Below are 20,869 nucleotides of genomic sequence, written 5' to 3'. Positions count from 1 at the left end.
GGAATTTCTATGGTGGGCCTCGATAAGCCAGGCAAACACAGGTATGTCGTTCAAAAAGCCTCAGATAACACAGACCATGACCACAGACGCCTCAGACCTTGGATGGGGGGCGCACATGGAGGGCAAATGTATTCAAGGACAATGGTCTCCAAAGGAAACACATCTGCATAGCAACCAAAAAGAAATGCTGGCAGTAATGCATGCCATCGAGGCCTTTCGGCAACAACTTCAGCAAGGCCACCTGCTAATACGGACAGACAACACCACTGTGATGTGGTACATAAACAAGCAGGGGGGCACCCATTCTTACCCCCTTTGCAGACTGACAAATGAATCTTTGGGAAAAATCACTGCGCCTAAACATACAGCTGCAATCCCAGTTTGTTCCAGGCAAAGACAATGTGCTGGCGGACAGCTTAAATAGGAACTTCCTAGACCCCCACGAGTGGAGGTTACATCCAGAAATATTCATACGACTCACCTCGACATGGGGCAGGCCAGAAGTAGACCTATTTGCCTCCCACCTCAATCATCATCTACAAAAGTTCTGTTCAAGGACATATCATCCACAAGCATGGAAAATAGATGCTCTCTCATTCAACTGGAACTTCCTAAAAATCTATGCATTCCCACCTCTGCCACTGATGACCACATTACTACTAAAGATCAAAGCAGAGAAGCCAAAGGGGATCCTAATAGCTCCAGACTGGCCAAGACAACACTGGTATCCACTACTACGGTGCATATGTCACAACAAAAAGTGGGCCCTTCCCCAATGGTCCCAACATTTGACTCAACACAACTTCAAGACAGTACATCCCAACATTCAGACGCTGCAGCTAACAGCTTGGGAGATCCAATGAATAACCTCAATCTATCTCTCTCCAAGGAAGTTCAACAGATACTAACAGAAGCCAGAAGACCATCCACCAGAAAGGTTTACTCAGCAAAATGGAAGAGATTCAGCATTTGGAATACCAGCAAGGGTCATGATGCATCATTACTGAACATCCCACTCATTTTGGAATACTTGGCAGATATGCTACAGAATGGACTCTCATATTCTTCCATAAAAATACATGCTTCAGCTATCTCAGCTAGATACAACACTGACCCACCTGTGTTTTCACGTCCTTTGTTAAGGCAATTTCTTAGGGGAATAAAGAATATAAAGCCACCAAGAAAGGCTCCAGTACCAGCTTGGGACCTCAACTTTGTCTTAGAAAAACTGACTCTACCCCCCCCCCCCCTTTGAGCCAGCAGCTTCTGTGGACTTACAATTTCTCTCATGGAAGACAGCTTTCCTGTTGGCAATTACCTCAGCAAGAAGGGTCTCGGAATTACAGGCCCTAATGGCAATACCACCGTTCATAACCTTTCACAGAGACAGGGTCTCCTTACAAACCAACCCTACCTTTCTGCCAAAAGTGGTATCTAGGGTTTCTTTAAATCAAGCAATTCACCTACCTTCTTGGTGAGAAACCTCTGAGAATTCTCTAGTTTGACATGTCAAGTGATGTACATCCTGAAAGTGGCACTGTATTGTTTAATCAGTGCTGAATAGTTCAGATTTGGATGATATACCCTTGACTATTAGTTTTAATAAGTAGGAGGATTTTCTGACTGCAATTGCCACATGATGATCAAAGGAGAGGGAGCTGTTAAGTGAGATACCCAGGTCCCTGATGCATTTTCATTTAGTAATGGACTAATGCTCTTCGTGTTTCAATGTTGCAGTTCTAACTTGTGGGATTTCCTGCCATGGATGCCCTTGGCCGTTCTGACTACCAGAGAATAGTTTCCCTCCCTCTGGAGCCAGCAGATGCCCTGTCTATCTGATGTCACTACGCTTGGGTACAAGGGGAGTTGGCTGGCACCATGATCTCAGTACTTTACATGCCCCTAAAGGTAGGAGCCCCCCAGATTGTCCCTGAGGCCAAGGTTCTGGGACCCTGTAATCCAAGTAAAAGGTGAAGTAGAAAAGAGGGCTAAACCTGACTGAGGAGGAGAATGTCTCCACCTACACTGTAGGCCAGGGAGGAAGGAGGGAGGGAAAGAACACTGCAACAGTGAATACACTCAAATATCTATATTTATGCTAAGTATACACAATTGTACTATGTTCCTTGTGTTTCACTGTTGCAGTCCTAACTTGTGGGATGATTCACAAAGCTGAAAGGAAAGGAGGATGGAAAATTAAGGAGAGGCGAGGATGCCTTGCAAGATGGCAGTGGCACTAGTCTTGGAGAAGGCAGAAATGTGGGAATGTTTGGTACAAGTGTACAGTGAATATACTCTAACATCTACATTTATGGTAAGTGTACACAACTGTACTTTGTTACTATATGGTGAGGGTAGGAGTTCTCTGCAAAACAAAATATTTAGAACGCTGTTCACATTTATTCTGAGCCCATTTTCAGTACTCCTAGGTATTCATTTGGGTAAGTTTTTTCTGAAGGGTACAGATACCATAGGAGGCCTTAACAGTAGTACGTAGGTTGCAGTCATCTGCAGATTTAGTTAACCAAAAGTCCTGGTTCTCAGTTTGGAGATCAGAGGTGTAAATGCTGAAGAGGAGTAGTCCCTAGTACAGAGCCCGGGGGCACTCCACTGGTTACCATTATGCTGTTGGATGATGCACCTCCTACATAAATTGTGTTGGTTCTGTCTTTGTCAGTTTACTAACCATCATGCCATGTAAGTATCGCTATTTAAAACATTTAGCTTACTTGTAATTCACGCATGGGGTATAGTGTCAAACACTTTGACTAGGTCAAGATATACTGTGTGGACAGCATCACCACTGTGTGACACTGTCAAATTAGTTAACTTGATTTAATAAGCAGGAACTCCAGTCAACAAGGACAGACTGCTGAGGGTGTAGCTTAAAAAGCTGTTTGACATTACGGTTTATAAGATTAGTCATGCTGCGCTCCATAGCTTTGCAGATCAGGCTCAATAAGGTTGACAGGTCTGTAATTACTGGGGTGTGTGGCAGGGCCACACTTTTATGATAGGGCATCGCCGGTATGGTGTGCCGTACTTCAGTAACAACTCTTGTGGCTAGGCTCAGGTAAACAATCTGTGGAGAGGTTTGGTGAGGCTATATTTACAATCCACCATGACTGCCAACAAATGATGGGTGTGGGATAGTAAGTAATGCAGAGGTTGCATGTAACATGACATTGGGTGTTTTTTTAACATCCCAGGTTATGTTGAATTTTGTCAGGTGGTGAGCCTCATTCTTTCTTGTACCTCTACCTCTCTTCTAGCTGTGGAGACTATTGCCAACCTCTATTCTTTATAATCTGTAGGCAGCTCTGCTTTCTGTGCAGAAAAAAAAAATCAGGCGAGGAAATGACTGTATACATTGCATAAAAATGAAATTGTTTTTCACAAACACAAGCTGCAAAACTGAAATTATATTTTCATAGCACAACCTCTCTTGCAAGTTGCAAGTTAAACAGTAAGGATGTTAGGAAAAAATAACCATGTTTACAGGTTTAAACAGTTTGCAAAAATGAACTGGGTTAATGTGATACTGAACAAGAGTGCTAATTATATTCAGAACTGTTATATCCTAGGTAGCAAAGTGTGAAATTGAATTAAGTTGTTAGAGTCTATTGCAGTTCTGCAGTCTGAGGCTGTAGATGATCATATTTTTGTTCTGTACACCAAAACAGTCAGGCCCTAAAATGCTGATACCTAGAGTCTCCTTTCCATTCCAGCTTTGCAGTTAGATGCATTTAATTTAAAAACATGTTATTTCTGAAATGTTTAAAATGCTGTTGGCGCTTGTTTGCTTGTCCTTATTTGCTTCCATTATCTGCCTTGTGGTTGCAGCCTTCTGATTACTTTTGAGTTTTACATTAAAGACATACTGTGGCCACACATCTGGCTTTCAAAGCGCTAATATGCTTTTCCTCTTAATTTTCTTGTCTCATAACACAATTTTTTTGCTTCATTTCAGATGTGAATAATCAAGAAGAGGAGGAAGAGGAAGAGGAAGAAGATTTGCAAAAAATAATACCAGACAAAAGAAAACAATTACTGTAATTTATGAATTGCGGACCTCATTTTTAAAATTGAAACTGCATTAATTTCCATCAGTTTAATTAAATTGCTGTCAGCACATACAGATAGGTTCTGTGGGCTGCTAGTGTTTAAAAATATTTTTCTGTTAGCTGGATCTGGGAAATGGACATAGATTTGTTAATAAAACAGATGAGAAACATTAGATTTGCACGTGGTCAGGCTGTGTTCAGCATTATCAGCCACATGACCAGAAAGTACAACATAAAAGCATTCACCTTCAGTGAAGTTTATGAATTGAAGCAACCTGGAGGAGCATTGTCAACTGTACTTTATTTCATTTTGGTTTTGAAACTGCTGTGCGTATTTGGTGCAGTGATAGCTATATTGTTTAGTATGGAGATTCTGGATCTTTAGGTTTTACAGAACACATTTCATTGTTTAGGTTGGATGACTAACTAGGCAAAAATGTACGGGCAAATTACTTGGGTTTTTTTAGACATTTTGAATGTATGTTATGGGACTGTAAACTGGAAATCATTCATGTATGTTTGTGCATTTTGTCAACCATTTAGCAGCTGTTTGCATTCATCAGACCAAAGGACGAAGGATTCCTGAGATTTATCCATTACAGTTACTTCAGTGTGTACTCTTAAGTCAAGGTGAACCATACTACTGTATATGTTGTAAAAATGTTGCTTGAATTATTTAAATCTGATAAGTAATGGTATAGCAGAAAAATGAAATGTGAAGTGAAATGATACACGTAGTGCTGTGTTCTTGCAGAACTGTAAGACAAGGCCAAAGATGAACAATTTTTGTGTGGTCATCCTACTGGTTTTATACTGTTTCTGCCAGCCAAGTTATCTTTCAGCTGTATGTTAGAAGGCACTTCTGCCAGTCAGTTTCCTGCACTTATATTTACTGCCCACACAAGGAATATGACTGGGCTTCACCTCTTGAGTTGTTCTGTGTTACAAGAAGTGCAACAGAAAATATTTCCGTATACAAAAAGAGCATAGTGATGGGAGATGTTTCCTGCCCTTGGAACGCACACCTTTCTGCTTTCTGTTTTGATGCCTTTGTCGCCTTTGACTGTATTGCGTTTTGTTCAGCTTTATTTCGGAAGGATCCACAGGCCTTCTCTCTTCATTACTGAAACCTGACATGTTCGTAATTTGGCCTTTCTGAATCCCTTTTATTTGTGTACCAGATCTGTTAGGTATGTGTAAATTATCTTGAGCTGCTACCGTGCCACAACATTCACATGCTAGAGTGGTGCATGTGTACGTGTGTGCACGCACATGTGTATGTGTTTACTTATCTTCTGGTTTTACCTGCTTACAACCTTTGAAGTAAAAATTGGACCTGCATTTTATTCTTTCCTGAAGCTCTTTTGAGCTAAAGTTAGCTGGAGGGACCTAAATTATCTGAGTCAGTAAAAATTATAGTTTACATGCAAAAATATAACTAACAGAGGCATAACATGCATCTGTTCTTTATTTTGTCTCAGCATTTTTCAAAACCCGTTATAAAAGTGTTTGTGCTTTGGTAACAGAAGCTATGAGGAACAAAAGACTCAACCATTGTCAAACAAAGGTAACAGATTTGTTTTCTCCAAGAAAAAAATATCCAAACATTCATCTTTTCTGTCAACTGAGTAATTAGAATCGGTGTTTTTAAGTTATGCTTTTTGTTTAGATTTCTTGTTCTTTTCATTCCGAGGCTTTGCCTCTGATTCATCAGTTGAGAACGAGAGACGTTATAAGTTACTGTCTTTACTAGCTCTGTAACTCATTGTATTGAGCTGAAGGTGTATGTGTTCTTCGGAAGCAAAAACAAAAAAGTGACAGAAGCAAAAACAAAAAAGTGACAGCAACAGAACTACAGAGCGAATAGCATTAACACTGTTCCTACATGTATGACTTGTTTAATAATGAGAAGACATTCCAAATCCTGTATTAATAAATATTAATTCAAAAATATAGTTTGGTACATTGGTGTGTGCTAACAAGAAATGCTGTTCTTGTCAAAAAAAAAAAAAAAAAAAGCCACAACACATGCCTGCGGGAAGGTATTCATCTATTTCTTTTCTTCTCTTTCGGCCTAGCTCCCAATTAAGTGAAAGTCACCCCCCCCCCATAGCAATCCTGATTTTCATTCACTGGCAACTTTTTCACATTAGTATGCTGATGGTATTTGTTTTGCCCATTCAGCTATAAATATCTTCTTGAAACTGCTGATACTGTGATTTTAAAATACACCACACACATTTTTTATTCTCTTGTAAGCTTTAGGCAGTTGCATACACTGCATACAGAATGGTATATGTCATTTTTGATGCTCTTTTGCACCCTGTGTAAGCCGTGTGCACATTCAGCAGTTTGGAATTTGCACTTGGAAAGTAGCATGTGCTTCACAATTTTTTTTTTTTACTCTCCACTTTCTAGTACATTGTTTCCCGTTGTATTGGAGGTGTATGGAAATGAATTTCTGGTCTAAGTATCATGTCTGCTTGCACTTAACCAAGTTTCTTTAAAAAAAATCTTGTCAGTTTGCTTTGCAGTTTTCTGATATACAGGTGAGTCTGACTGCTCCTTTGCAAGTTCAGAAACATTCCCATGTATGGAGGAGAGAGGACTCTGCACTCTTATTACATTCACCATCATATTGTACAGTTTAAATGAGAAGTACACACCAGAATAACAAGCTAGCCTATAAGTATTCAACAAAACACTCACTGTTAGGGCCACATTAGATTTGTTGGGGTGTTTAGATATCTGTCACTGTGTTAGTACAGTGATAAGCAGTCTAAGTAACCTACAGTGTAAGGAGTTTTAAATATTCTGGAACTAAAGTACACCTCAGACTATGCTAACATACTAATTTTATGCAGAGTTATTTGACAATACATTTTCCGTTTTGTTTTTTGTGTATTAAAATTCTGTTATGGAGGGCATTGAGAATAAGACAGCTGACACTGCGGGAGTTGATGTTGGCATGAATTTGTGTTACTGGATCACATACATATCCAGTAAAAACAGCAGACTATTTTGAGCAATCTTTGTTCATTTAAAGTCCATCTGTTCATCTTTTAGAAACGCGTATGTAGTTTTTGGTTTTCTCGTAAGCCAGCTGACTCTTAAGAGACACTTCACAAGTTAACATATACGTGCACACTGGTCTGACATTAAGGAGTGTCTACACTTGGGTGCAAGGATGTTTTAATGAAGTAATTTCTGTTTATAATGTAATTCTACATTTCTTTAGTACAGGTAGAGGAGGATTCTTGTATTAGGAAAAAAAAAAACATCACTGGATTCCATTATTTGTAGTACCTCTGAATGCGCCTTAGTACACCTCTAACAACTCTCCCTGCTTGGCATACCTTCTGGTTGGTTAGTTTGGGTGAAATCGCTTAAGCATTAAATGAAAAGTGGAAATGAGAGGACTCTACACTTGTGCCATTGATTTATTTGTCCCAGTGGACTAGCCAGTGGCATGGGAAAATATGAAAGAAATGAATAAGCATTTCTGTACAGTTGTACTTGGTTTTATTTTGAAATACTTGTCATTCCTCCTGATGTGAGAAACAGCAAGAAAAAATAGTTTTGGTACTTCAGCAGGCATTCCATACCATATTCCTTTTATGTAACCTAGCCAGAATTATAGAACCAAATTAGTCTTTCTGTTGTGTATCTTGGTCAGCAAAAGTGACAGGTCTGTGTAATTCATTGATTTTTATATGGCTGAAGATGTGCTGTTTAGTGCATCTTTACATTACTTCAGCAGACGTTGTTACTGTGACATAAAATTTGCAGATTCTGTATGTGGGAAGGGACATAAGAAACAGTTGTAAAAGATAACCATTACAGTTTAAAGACAGCACTTGTATCATTTAACATAGTTATTTTGCCTTCACCCTGCTGAGTTTCATGAATTTTCAGACTGCTTTCATGGTGTATTGCACTGCATCTTATTTAAAAAGTTAATAATAGGGCTTTAAGGGGAAAGTCATACTGCAATGGTTTGCTTAAGGGTTCCACTTTACAAACTCTGCAATGGTTTTAGGGATGGTAAGGAGCATACAGTGTGAGAACAATGTCATACTGAACTGCTGCTAATTTCCTATTCTTTTAAAACTGTTTCCTTTGGCTTTAAAACATTGATTACTACTCTTCACAGATATTTATTTTCATTTTTGATTGTAGTAATGGTCTTAATTTTGTTTGTATTTCTATTGAAAAGGTGCACATGAAGTAAAGATTTGCATTAAAATATTACATTCTTAAGCCTTACTGTAAAATAATTTAACTCTTTATTTTGAGGTGATCTTTGTTTCTTGGAGATTGATGTAATGCATTTTTTTGATGAGATCACTGCACATCTTTTTGCATTGAATTACTGAAGGACTAGGTGATTAGTGTCTGAAGATGTATAAATAGTTTTATTGTTTGTTATACAATAATACATACTGTAATAAAATAAAAATGAGACATTTTGCCTGCAGTGACTTATTTTTATGAGATGCGTTCTGGACAAGTAATAATTTCCCCCTGACATTTACTACTGCACAGTCAAATTTATTTGTTGTTTGAAGCGACGGGTCATTCTGCTTCACCACATGTGAAAGACATTTTTGCGCTCTCCACAAATTTGCTGCTGATTTCTGTTATGGGCTGTTAAAGTTGCTGTTGCCAACATGTTTGTTAAACACAACTATGTGATGATGGTTGTTTCCATTTTGAATTTGATTGAATGCATAGAACTTGCAAATGGGGATATCGATCTTAATACAGGTGTTCATCATATTGATCAATGCTACAGTAGCTTTAGCTGGGTTATATCCCGCCAGGGATATAACAGCCGGCCAGCTCCAAACGCTTCAGTGTACCTTCCATGTGCTCAAAACATAAATCAGCTCAAGCTGAGATGCCTATACGGACAGGTTTGAGCGCCAAACCTTTCAGAGCTTTCCTGCCTCCGAAGACAGTGCCCCTCTGCAGGTTTTGGATGATCATTTTGTTCTGTTCCATTGCTGACCAGATACGTTCCTTTTGGGGGAAAACCTTCCACATTTAAATATTTATCATTTAATTTTCCTTTCCTTGGTAGGAAGATTATTTTTCAGAGTTTGCGTTTTAGTGGATTGTCTCGAGACTTAACTGCACACTTTTAAATGGGAATGTGCTTTTTTCCTTTCAATTTAAAGTTATTAAAAACAGATGAACAAAACATGTTTTCTCTGGAAAAATTGTGTTTATTTTACTTTTTGGGTTTGGCTAAGTGATTTGTAAACAGAAACAAGCAGTTACGTGAAGTCACTAGATTAAACAGCGACAAACTGGAAAGTGCCAGTTTCTACAAGTTACCATACAGAACATGTATAGTGAATTCTTGGTCCATAGCTTGAGTTTTGATGATCTTTGTTGCTATATGAATGCTGCTATCACAAGGTTCTCATTGTGTTAGCAGTAGGGCCAAGTACTGTTTATGGAAGTAACATACTTGGCTGCATACTGAAAAATCATACAGTTGTAGAATATTTTAAATAGCATGTGAACACTTCCACCATAAAATCAGCAAGTCACTCAACTCTTTGCTCGAGAAAGGCAAAAATAATGAGGGGGGGGGCAAATTTCCAAGAGCAGGGACAGCTTTTGTATCGATCAATATTTTCTGAACCTATTCTGTATGTACAATCTAGTCAAGCATTACTGGCATCCTGCACGTAATTCAGTTAAAAAGTTAATAGGACAGGTTTTGAATCGACCAATATTTTCTGACCAGTCCTTATGGACCTGTAATCTGACGTTACTACACATCATGCATGTAATTTATTTCAGAAGTTAATAGAGCAGCCAGCAGGTTTTGTATCAAACATTTTCTCAACAATAAACAGCTACTGACAGCCTGCATTGTAATTCATTTAAGTAGTTAATACAACATATTTTACATCAATCAACATTTTCTGAATAATCACTGTGGACATCTAGTCTTGCATTACTAACAGCTCTCACATGCTTCATTTAAAGGAAAAAGCTGAGGAATTGATTCTGCAAGGGTCTCTCAGTGCAGTGACAGTTTTAACACTTCTGCAGTAGTGTGTGTGTGGGGGACTCAAATCCTTTTGGACTACAAAAGAAAACACTGAAGAAAGACCTGCAATTTAGTTACTTTTCTGGCTGTAGCTGGATAACTTCTAAGTATAATGTAAAACAAGGTCTGAGCCAAACATAAATGAAGGTGATTAGAGACAGAAAAGAAGCAGTCCTTTTACAGAAGGTAAAGAAAATAAGTGACCCCCCCCCAATCCCATTGTATGTCAATGGCATGGGAATTCAAAGTTACTTCCTTATGTCTGGCATGAGTCATACAAAGTATTATGGGAAAGCGAAAGGGTTGAGAGAGTACAAGATCACGTTGATACATCAAGCCCCATTGGTAGCCATGTTGTGGGACACAAGCTAAAATTACAAATAAAGCACTTAACATGATTTTGAGGTGTTAAAATAGGTCAGGAAACAAAGATAGAATGAAAAAAAAACAGTTTTATTTTGTTCTAGGGTGCAGTTTTCCTTTAACAAGTTAATGTAACATGTTATGGATCATGAAATTTGGTGTAAGTGACATCCTGCAATTCTTGCTAAGGAAAAAATATTTTTTTTTAACAGGAAACAGGGCAAAAGTAGGAGAAACTACTAAGTTTATTTGTCCAGCACCCTTTTTAACAAACCTATGTCTCTTCCTAATTAGCATTAACTAAACTAATCTATTAAATTTAATGTACTTTCAGACACTTAGCTGTAATCCAGATATTAGAAGCAGTTCCACTGTTACAGAAAATCAGCACAACAGATGGCCATAACTGTCACGTCCAGTCCAAACACAGACATCCAAGGCAAAAAGATAAAATAGCCCACAGCTCTCGGCCAGCCCAGCAGCAGTGCTACCACCTTCTATCCCAGTTATGCTCTCCTGAAACCACAGATCTTTTCAAAGGGATTATAGAGATTTTTGTTTAGGAACAAGTAATGGTATCCTAATGACCTGCTCTAGAATCTAGCTGCTGGCTGTCAATCTGATCCTTTCCCTCAATGCTGAACTTGAAATGAAATAATCCATAAACATTTCTCTCATCTCCAAAAACAAGAAGAGCTGGTGCCCTGTGATTACCCCTTCTTCAAGGCAGTGTACTAACAGAAACAGTGTAGTGGTATGATTGGCTGCATTGTCCCAGGAAGTCATTGAATGATTGGTCGACTCTACATGCCTTTATTGGCTCAGTTTGCTTCCGAAGTTTCTTTTTGATCTGTCCATATACCTTGCTGCTGGTTGGCTCTATTTCTGGTTTATGGGCCAATTAAAACCTACCAAGTGGAGCCACCACTAATGACTGTGGAACACAGGAAATCTGCTGTCCCCTACCTTAAATGTAAAGTGTTCCAAATGATGCAAAGCACTTGGATGATAAGCTCCATACTGCAGATGGGTCTTCCAGTGGTTGATATACCATCATCTCTATGATCAGGACATCATTAACTGCTTCTGTGTTATGCAAGCAATAATGTCTAAGAGGTTGTGCGTTACTGTGTAAGTAAAGTATTCTCAGGGGTGTTCTGAGTCTCAATGTTACAGGAGGGGGGCTATAACTCCTTTGAAAGGCATTATTTACATAGTAATATGCACCCCAGAGGGCATTATTGTGCTTAGAGAATGGGCGGTTCATAAAATTTTTGAACTTTTTTTTTTTATCATCACTATGTTATTACTTGTATATTTTTGATGTAAAATAGTTCCTCTGCCTAATGTTTCAAGCTTGCTGTAGTATATGTAAATGATGCTGGAGGAAGCTGATTTTAAAAAAATGTCCAGATACTTACCTCCTCTTTTTTTTTTTGGGGGGGGGGGTCCCTTACTCTTAAAATTGTGGTTTGCTGGCAAAACATCTGTCGTACATGAGTTTCAGACTTTTATTTCCTTCAGGAAAATGTATGCTAAAACAAATCATTTTATTGTAGCAACTTTCTAATTTTATAACCGCAATGTTGAAAATTTGTTCTTATTTTTAAACCTTTGATCCCCTCTCCCTTTATTTTAGTCTTTATCCAGATTTCTGGAGCTAAAAGGTATGCATATCTCTAACTGCTGCTGCTGCCGCCTCTGCTCAATTGATCTCACTCTGTCACAAACACACTTCTGCTTTCATGCACGCATGCAGACAGAAACATTCACACACACACACACACACTTTTCTTTCTTATTTAATGTTTCTTTTAATTTTGTACTCACTAAACAGCAAAAGCACTGCAGGTGTAAAATAATGCCTCTATCATTCTCACTCTCACTATCATGCACACATACATAGAGACACGCACTTTTCTTTTTTTTTTTCTTAATTTTCTGTTTCTTTTAATTTTACACACATTAAACATAAAAATGCTGCTTAGCTAGCATAAAACAATGGCATCCATTAGCTTCCTTTACAGTCCAAGCTCCATGAGAAATTCATATGCTGCCATGAAGCAGCAGACTTGTTTTTTAGCGGGCATTACCTGTACATTAATACCCTGCTGAAGAACATTTATTCTCCAGTTAGTGTGGCAATGTATAGGTTGCCCATTTTCTAAGTTATTTTAAGTAGCAGATGCACCAAAGCTTTCTTGAAAACAGTTGTATTTGCCAAATATATAAAGGGTTGTCTTTGTGATGAAACGGAATCAAAAACTGTGGCAACAGGTGAAATAAAATAAACACTTGAGTTTATTAACAAATTAATCAGTTAAGTCTGTTAGATGCTCTAGTTAAAGTGCTCAGTTCAGATGTAAAACAGACTTTGGTGCTGAATGTTTCAAATACGTATTTGGATTAAGAACTGCTTAAGAAATGAGTCTTTACCAAGAGTCCTCAGATTAGGCAGTTCAAAGTGTCAATCAGCAGCACTTCCACTGGTTGTGTAGTGATTGACTGCTGCTCCTGCTAAACAGAATGCAGCCTGCTGTTTAAAGTAATTCCCTTTGTGAGTGAGCTTATCCAATTGTTCCTGCCAGTCAAAGAATTTATTATTATTTTCTTACCTGCTTCCACTTGCTTTTTATTTTATTTGGAGACCCCTGCATCTTTTTAAAAATGATGGTAGCACTTGTTTTGTTTCCATGCCGGTGTAGTGGTTGCTGCTCCAGTCATCTGGAAAGTATTTTGCTGTTTAATGCAGCACACTTTGCAAGCACAGATGAGCTAAACAGGCATACTTTAAGCATCTTTGCATTATTGTGAGATACCATGTTTCTGGTAATCCATAATCTCCTAGTGAATACTCTCTGGCAGTCATGTTTTGGACTTCTAATTTCAGCATAAATTTTGTGAATATTGTTAGTCAATTAGGAACTATGTAAATAGTAAGTGTCGCCCCTATTATTTCTTGATAACATTAGCTGCTGTAATCATCCTGTAATATTGCAATTTGAATGTATATCATGGAGACCTTCCCATCTATGTTTACTATACTTTGCAACAAAATTCCCAAGTAACTTAGTGACATGTTCCAGGTTATTTTAAAATGTTTATTCTATTGTAGCAGATTAGTTTACTAGTATCCTTTCAGTCATGTAAATCATATGATAAATTGGCATACATAAAGTTGTTTGAGGAACTAAACATACAGAGTAAGTGATGGTTTTGATTTTACTTTTGGTTGTCAACATCTGTTTTTCCAATTTTACAACATTATAACTTGGGAATTGAAGAAAAACTAAGTGTTGGTTTCAGTTTTACTTTGAGTTGTGACAACATTCCTAATTTTATAGCTTTATGTATTGGAATTAATATTAGATGAACCATTCCTTTACATTTTTTTTTTTTTTACATTTTTGTAAGAAAAATGTTATTTAGTATAACAAGCTCCAGGTCTAGCATGCTGACTTTAAATTTGTATACTGTTGCTGTGCCTAGATGTGTTGCTCCCATTCCATCCTGCTGACTGCTTAACAGCTGTAACCCCAACTGTTTATGTAAGTTAAGTGTTTCACTGTGCACTATTTAAGTTAGACGGAGCACTTTGTATATAATACTTTTGCACTGTAATCTTTAGAGAATTAATTATTGGCCAACAAAAATAATAAATAGGCAGAGTAAGTTACCATTATGAATATTTTAAAGAATATCTTGGACAAGATGCAACAAAACGGGAAGGAAATACATTGTCATCTAGTAAAAATTCTAGCTTAGAAGATGAAATCTTAATGTTTGGAGACTCCATAATAAAATAATATAGCAGAAGATTAAGTGATTTAAACAAATCTAAACCCACAGTGTCTTTGCTTTCAGGTTTAACGCTAATACATGTTTCAAAAATATCAAGAAGAAAAATAAGATACAACTGTATGGTTATATGTTCATAAGTAAGTACTGGGCTAGCTACTGTTGTGGACAATTTAAGTCTAGCCAGTTTGCCTTAGTGAGTACCAAGTACTTGTCTGTGAGGTAAACCCCTTATCCATTCTGTCAATCCCCAATATGTGTCAAATGACATTTATGGCATATACTTGTTAATCATATGAAACAAGTTGCTCTAGATATGGACCACAGAGGAAAAACTTAGAATTAATGTTTTAGTGAAATTATATTGTTGAGGAGATGGAATGGTTATGGCTTTTCTAAAGCTCGTTTATTTAATGCTTTGCTGTGTCAAGTTGGTTCAGTTTCAAACATCACAGTAATAACATTGGGAGGACTACAATTATAATAATGTTCAGCTATGATAATTTATACTTAAATTAATGTGGAGCAAGATATCAAGTGGAAAATTGCTGATCATCTCAAGTATTTTTTTTAAGAATGCAGCAAGCTTAAATACAGCAGTAATTATTTTTTTAATTATTTTTGCAACACTCAGTCTTGGAAACAAAGGCAAATAACTTTATGACATGAAGACTTAAAACTGTAGTAATTACCAAAACATGGATGACACCAAACAAAACTTTCTATAAGTACCATAAGTTTTGAATGTCTCTGGTCCAAATCAAGAAGAGGAAGAGGGATAATTTTACTAATCAAAGTCAAAAACAAACAAAAAAAAATGTTTCCTTTTTAAACTGTCGCAAGCAGTTGCTACAGTTTATATACCACATGGAACACTACAGAGCTTAAGTTTCAACTAAGGAAAACATTATTTTTTTACTTTTAAACTGTAGCTAGCAGTTGCTACAGTTTAACCCCCCCCCCCCCACACACACACACACACACACACAGTGCTACAGCACTCTGGTTTGATTGCAAATGCAATACCAGCTTTTAAAAGCTGGTATGCATTAAAGAGCGACCAGGATCAGTTGATCATGCCCCCCAAAAGCTTTGCATCTGGAGCAGTAGTGTCCTTCTACCCACCTTAGCTATGCTACTGGTATTGAGTGTATGGGTATTCTGTCTTACCATGGTATGATCCAACTGGATGAAGAGAACACTCCAGGAAACCATTTGCTGGACCTTGTGGCCACTAATGTTGAAAACCTCATCACAGATGTTATGGTGGGCCCTCTGCTTAGTAAATCTGACCATAAATTCAGTAACATTCAAAATTGTCTTAAAAATGCAAGTTACTAATATGAAGTACAACTTCTAACTTTTGGGTTACAAAAAAAATAATGAAAAACTTACTTCAAGTAACTGGATGAGTACAAAACATTAAATAATGTGATTTACGGTTGCAAGCTAAGTGAAGATAGTTTAAACAAAATGTTGAGTCTGCAATTGTAACTGTAAAGGGCAGTAATAATAAGAATGGTACTAAGATGAAAAAAAGCATATCAACTACATAAAAGATATCCTACTAAACAAAATAAATACAAAATTAGAGTGACCAAGGAATTTCAGTCTTTAATAAAAAGAGAATGTTTGTTTTAACACCTTTACTGAATTATCTCTTAAGACATAGGCAAACATATTTATAAAAGAAAACAAACCATATTAACATGTTCACAGTTACAGCTGCAAACACTATACATCACACTTATCAATCCAACATTACATAAATTGCTCAATTCCTCACTTCCCTTAAACCTAATTCCTCCTCCAAAACATTATTTTGCAGGTGGTGTTCTCACAATTTCCATTTTCTGTTTAATTTGCTCATTCCTTTTTCTAAAGATCCTACTTCAGTTCCTTTATTGCTTTTACAATATTCACTATTTCAAATGCAGTTGGTTTAGATTTTGATTTCCATTTTCTAGTAATTGTTTTTTCTTGGCAGCCACCAGAATTAAATTTAAAAAGACCTTACTATATCTAGGCAATTCAGATCCTGTATCCCAGCTCAAAAAAAATCTCCTTAAATCATACCCATTTGCTCACCCAACATTTCTGACACAGTACTCTGTTGAGAATTTGTAAAGTCTACCAACTCATTACATTCCTAAAACAAATGCTTCCAGTTACCCTTTTCTTCCCCATCACACCTCCAACATTTGCCATCTACCCGAGGAAAAATTCTTTGGACTCGTCTTGGGCTATAATAAAGCAAATATCATAAATATTCCAGACTTCTTTGCATATTTGGGAGCGATACATATGTCTTCCTGGTGTTTCCTTGTGAATTACTTAACTCTCTTCCCAGTCTTTTCTAACCTCTTTCAATTTATTCCTATAATTATTGTGCAATGTTTTATATGCCCTACTAATTATTCCTTTTTTTAACAGCTTCCATTATTCAAATAAAACCCTACCAGAGCAGGTCTTTTACTTAGGATTCCCCTATTCCTTTATCTTTGCCTATAGTCTGATATCAATCCCTGATAGGGAAGGCATTTTCTATCCTGCAGTCAAAATGCTATCTTGGCCACTTCCCTCTCCAGTTATTTGCTTCCTAAACCTTGGTTCCTCTGCCAGGTTTTTCCAGTAAATTCCATCCTCCTCTTATTCTCTTTTTCCGTAACTGTAGTCCTCCCTATCAGCAGAACCGTCTTTCTCTGTTCTCATGTTGACTTCTCAGAATACTTTCTGCTACTTTAAGAAGGTAATATTCTATATGTTTTTGTTATTCAGCATCTAAAATCCCACTTTCTCTTTATTACTTGAACCCCCCCCCCCCCTTGCTTTCATAGTCATCCAGTTCCACTTTGAATTATAACTTTCTGCTTGTGTTAAGTGTATGAGCATTAATTTGACTCTAAAATATCCCCTCAAATCAGATAATATTAAACCACCTTGTTCTATTGGAAAGATCAACTTATCCCATTTGACCCTTCTCTCCCTTCCCAGATAAAAACCTTCAATTCTTTATTAATATCTGCAACTTCTCCTCTGGTTGATAAAAATATGCCTGACCTGTTTATAAAACTAGAGACTAAAAACAAAGTTCACTGCTTGTATCTAGATATCCATATCCATAAAAAAGAGCTTGCAGTTTCTCGGTTTTTGTATTCTGTTTTTGTTTCATTTTCCCCACATATCCTTAGCTGCAGTAGCACAATTCTTAACCCATACTCCTAAATACCTGATTTTATTGTGTCCCCATAAATATGAGTATTGCTGAACCATTTCCACACTTAATTTTGCTATCAGCTCTACAATATTCAATGATAGCACAATACCACACATACACGAACCTACATGCCAAGATGCTGCACTAGAAAAACATCACTCAGATCCGACATAGAAATAGCTCACAAACTTAAACATATACTATTTATTGCAAAGAAACTACTTATTTCAGGAGACATGCACCCAAACCCAGGACCATTCAAAACCATACTCTCAACCAAATAGACATCTGACCTACTGATTCTTAACATCAACACCAGGAGTATAACAAGCTCCCTGACCTACATGCATTCATAACCCACTACTCTCCTGACATACTGACCATTACAGAGACATGGCTAAAACCTAGCACCCAAAATGATGAAATCCTCCCCCCCAGGTTATAATATCTTAAGACTAGATAGAGTAGGCAGAAAGGGAGGTGGGGTCGCAATTCTCTTTAAAAACTCACTCAAATCCAACCTCCACAAACCCCTCTACCTAAATTTCAAAACATGGAAACCGTAGCCTCAGTCTTATACTTAAACAACAAAAAAAGAATCAACATACGTTGTTGCTACATCCCTCCAGGAAATACCTTTCCCATAACTGAAGAAATCTTACACTGGGCTAATGATAACCTTCCACAAGAAACTATCATACTAGGTGACCTAAATACTGACTGGTCAGACTGTAACTCTAACAACCCCACTACCCATATTAACCTCTTTGGGATTTTCTCAACTCATTCAAGAACCCACTAGAGAAGATAAAAAATCCCCAAAATAATCTATTCTTGATTGGACACTGACCAATTGCCCCAAGCAAAACTACCATACAGGCTGTCTACCAGATGGTCTTAGTGATCACCTTCCCACATTTCTCCTACACAAATGCACCAACTTACCCAAGCCCCACAGCCTATAGACAAATCAGAGGCAACTGCAACCTAAACCCTCAGGAACTTAACACTATTTTAAAACAATGTAACTGGGAGCCACTATGAACCCTAGGATTAGACCAGGCAGTCGACTAATTCAGTAGTACCTTCACCAATATCCTCAATAGTGTTGCACCCATCAGGAAGGGAAGAGTTAAGACTAACTATGCACCATGGCCAATCAGGGACACAAGCCCTGCTAAGTCCAGAGACAAGGATTGGAAAATCTGGAAGAGAGATAACACCACCCTAGCCAAACAAAACTACCAACAACTTAGAAATCAGGCCAAGAAACAAACCAAACTTGATAAACAAAACTATTTCATTGGTGCCCAAAGCAAATTCTCAAAAAATCCTCAAAAATGTTGGCAAACTATCAACTCCCTACTAATACCAAGCAAAACCACCACTCCAGCTCCTAGCTCCACTGATAATAACAAGAGCATAGCCTCCCAATTTAATCACCATTTCACCAAATCTATTCTGACATTATCGACCCAACTATCCAAAAACAACTAGAAGCATACCCCAACCAAATGTCCAGATAACATTCCTTCCTTTGCCCTCTCTCCTGTTCCCACCTCTGCAATTAAAAAAACTCCTGAAAAGTGAAACCTACCACCCTTGCAGCTGATAGTATACCTGCCAACTTCCTAAAATTAGCCGCTGAATCTTTATCTTATCCTGTCTATATACTTATCAACCGCTCAATACAGGAAGCCTATATCCCTCATCTGTGGAAAGTTTCATACATCATTCTACTTCATAAAGGTGGCAACTCTTTCAACTTCTCAAATTACCGCCCAATTGCCATACTATCTCCCTTATCTAAGCTACTTGAGAAATGTATTAATTCTCAAGTTATGCAATTCCTGAACACCACACACAAACTTCTTTCCTTCACACAACATGGATTCCAGCCATACCATAGTACAACTACTGCCCTGCTCTCTTTTACTAATTTGGTCAACCAACACAGAAATTACAATAACTTTGTAACTGCTATATTCCTAGATCTTTCCAAAGTTGTTGATATTGTCTCACACTCCTTACTACTAGATACTCTAGCCTCCCTATCCTTTGTCCCCTCTACTGTGGCCTGGTTTAAGAACTATTGGACAGGCAGCAATCTGTCCAATGGCAAGACACACATATCTCACTCACTGCCTACTACCATTGGAGTGCCACAAGGCTCAATACTGGGCCCACTTCTTTTTTCACTAACAATCTGCATACCTCCACACAACATGCCACACTCATCCAGTATGCAGATGATTCAGCTGTAATCTGCTCTGCCCCATCTCTCACCACTCTACAACTCACTCTGGAATCCTTTACCTCTGTGGAGAAATGGATTACTGATATCCAACTCATCCTAATAACCCCCTTACTCCCACAAATCTGTCATTATAATGTTCTGGTGAATATCCATCCTGAAATCTTTTCTTTATTTCCATGCATCTCTTGTTGCATTGCTGTTTGCACTGTGCATTTCTTAATATAATTCAATACTCTTACCTTTTTGTCTATACATGAGGCCATTCACATTCCAAAATAAATGTGGATAAGGTAACCAATATAATAAAAAGTTATTATACCCACCTACTATGTGTGACACCTTTTTTAAATGTCTATTTCCAGTTTTTCTGTTACATGCACCCACTGTTTGCCATGTTAATCCTTTATAGGTTGTTTCTTCTCATCTCATTTTGAACCTATGTCACATTTTACAAGACTGTTTGTTTTAATGAAAACCCTAAAAAAAATCCCAGAACCTATTAACTTAAAGCAAACGCACAAAATGATGTACATCTTCACTATATTTCTTAAAACTGAAGGAAAAAACGTATCTTTATCACATACAAAAATCACTGAAAATACTTTAACATAAGGTGCAATTTATATCATAAAATGTTTTATACAAATACTGTTAAAAACATTTACTTTTTTTTTTTCTTTTTCTATTTAGTGCCCTTCCAAACATTAATGACAAGAAGTGAGGATATGCCTTTCAGTCACCCCACAAGTTTAACAAAATCAACAAAAGTCCAATCCATCTCAGCCACTTTTTCATGTAAAGCCATAATGCACAAATGTAACTAATGCTTTTTAGTATCACATTTGTTCGCCAATTTCAGTGTTATTGGTCTTCCTGTTCATCTCCATCTCCTAACCCCAGATTCCACTTCAAGTCCAAGGTACTACTAATTCTTGTGGTCAACTTCTGTGCTTTTTTGTCTCTCTCAAGCATTTTCTTTTGTAACACTGGAAAATATTTCACTGGCTAACACTGGAAAATATTTCACTGGCAATGTCTCTCTATGAGCTTTATTTCCAGAAGAATGAAAAGCAGAGTCCCTTTCTGTTTGATAGCTCACTTTT

At 37.4% G+C, this 20,869-nt stretch overlaps 1 protein-coding gene across 2 annotated transcripts in view; it reads left to right on the top strand.

Annotated features, from left to right (window-relative positions):
- Positions 1-8,528, top strand: part of GOLM1 (golgi membrane protein 1) — a 1,295,551-nt gene extending 1,287,023 nt beyond the window's left edge. For both annotated transcript variants that reach the window (XM_044060901.1, XM_044060899.1), the window contains exon 11: positions 3,971-8,528. In XM_044060901.1, the coding sequence (XP_043916836.1) occupies positions 3,971-4,056 (86 nt within the window). In that variant the 3' untranslated portion in view covers positions 4,057-8,528. The remainder of the gene's footprint in view (positions 1-3,970) is intronic.
- Positions 8,529-20,869: the final 12,341 nt, after the last annotated feature.

Source organism: Protopterus annectens, chromosome 2.part0 (assembly GCF_019279795.1).
Source record: "Protopterus annectens isolate FY-2018-M chromosome 2.part0, PAN1.0, whole genome shotgun sequence".
Taxonomy (NCBI): Eukaryota; Metazoa; Chordata; order Ceratodontiformes; family Protopteridae; genus Protopterus; species Protopterus annectens.
Note: the sequence above shows the minus strand (reverse complement) of the source record. Positions and strands in the feature narration are given on the sequence as shown.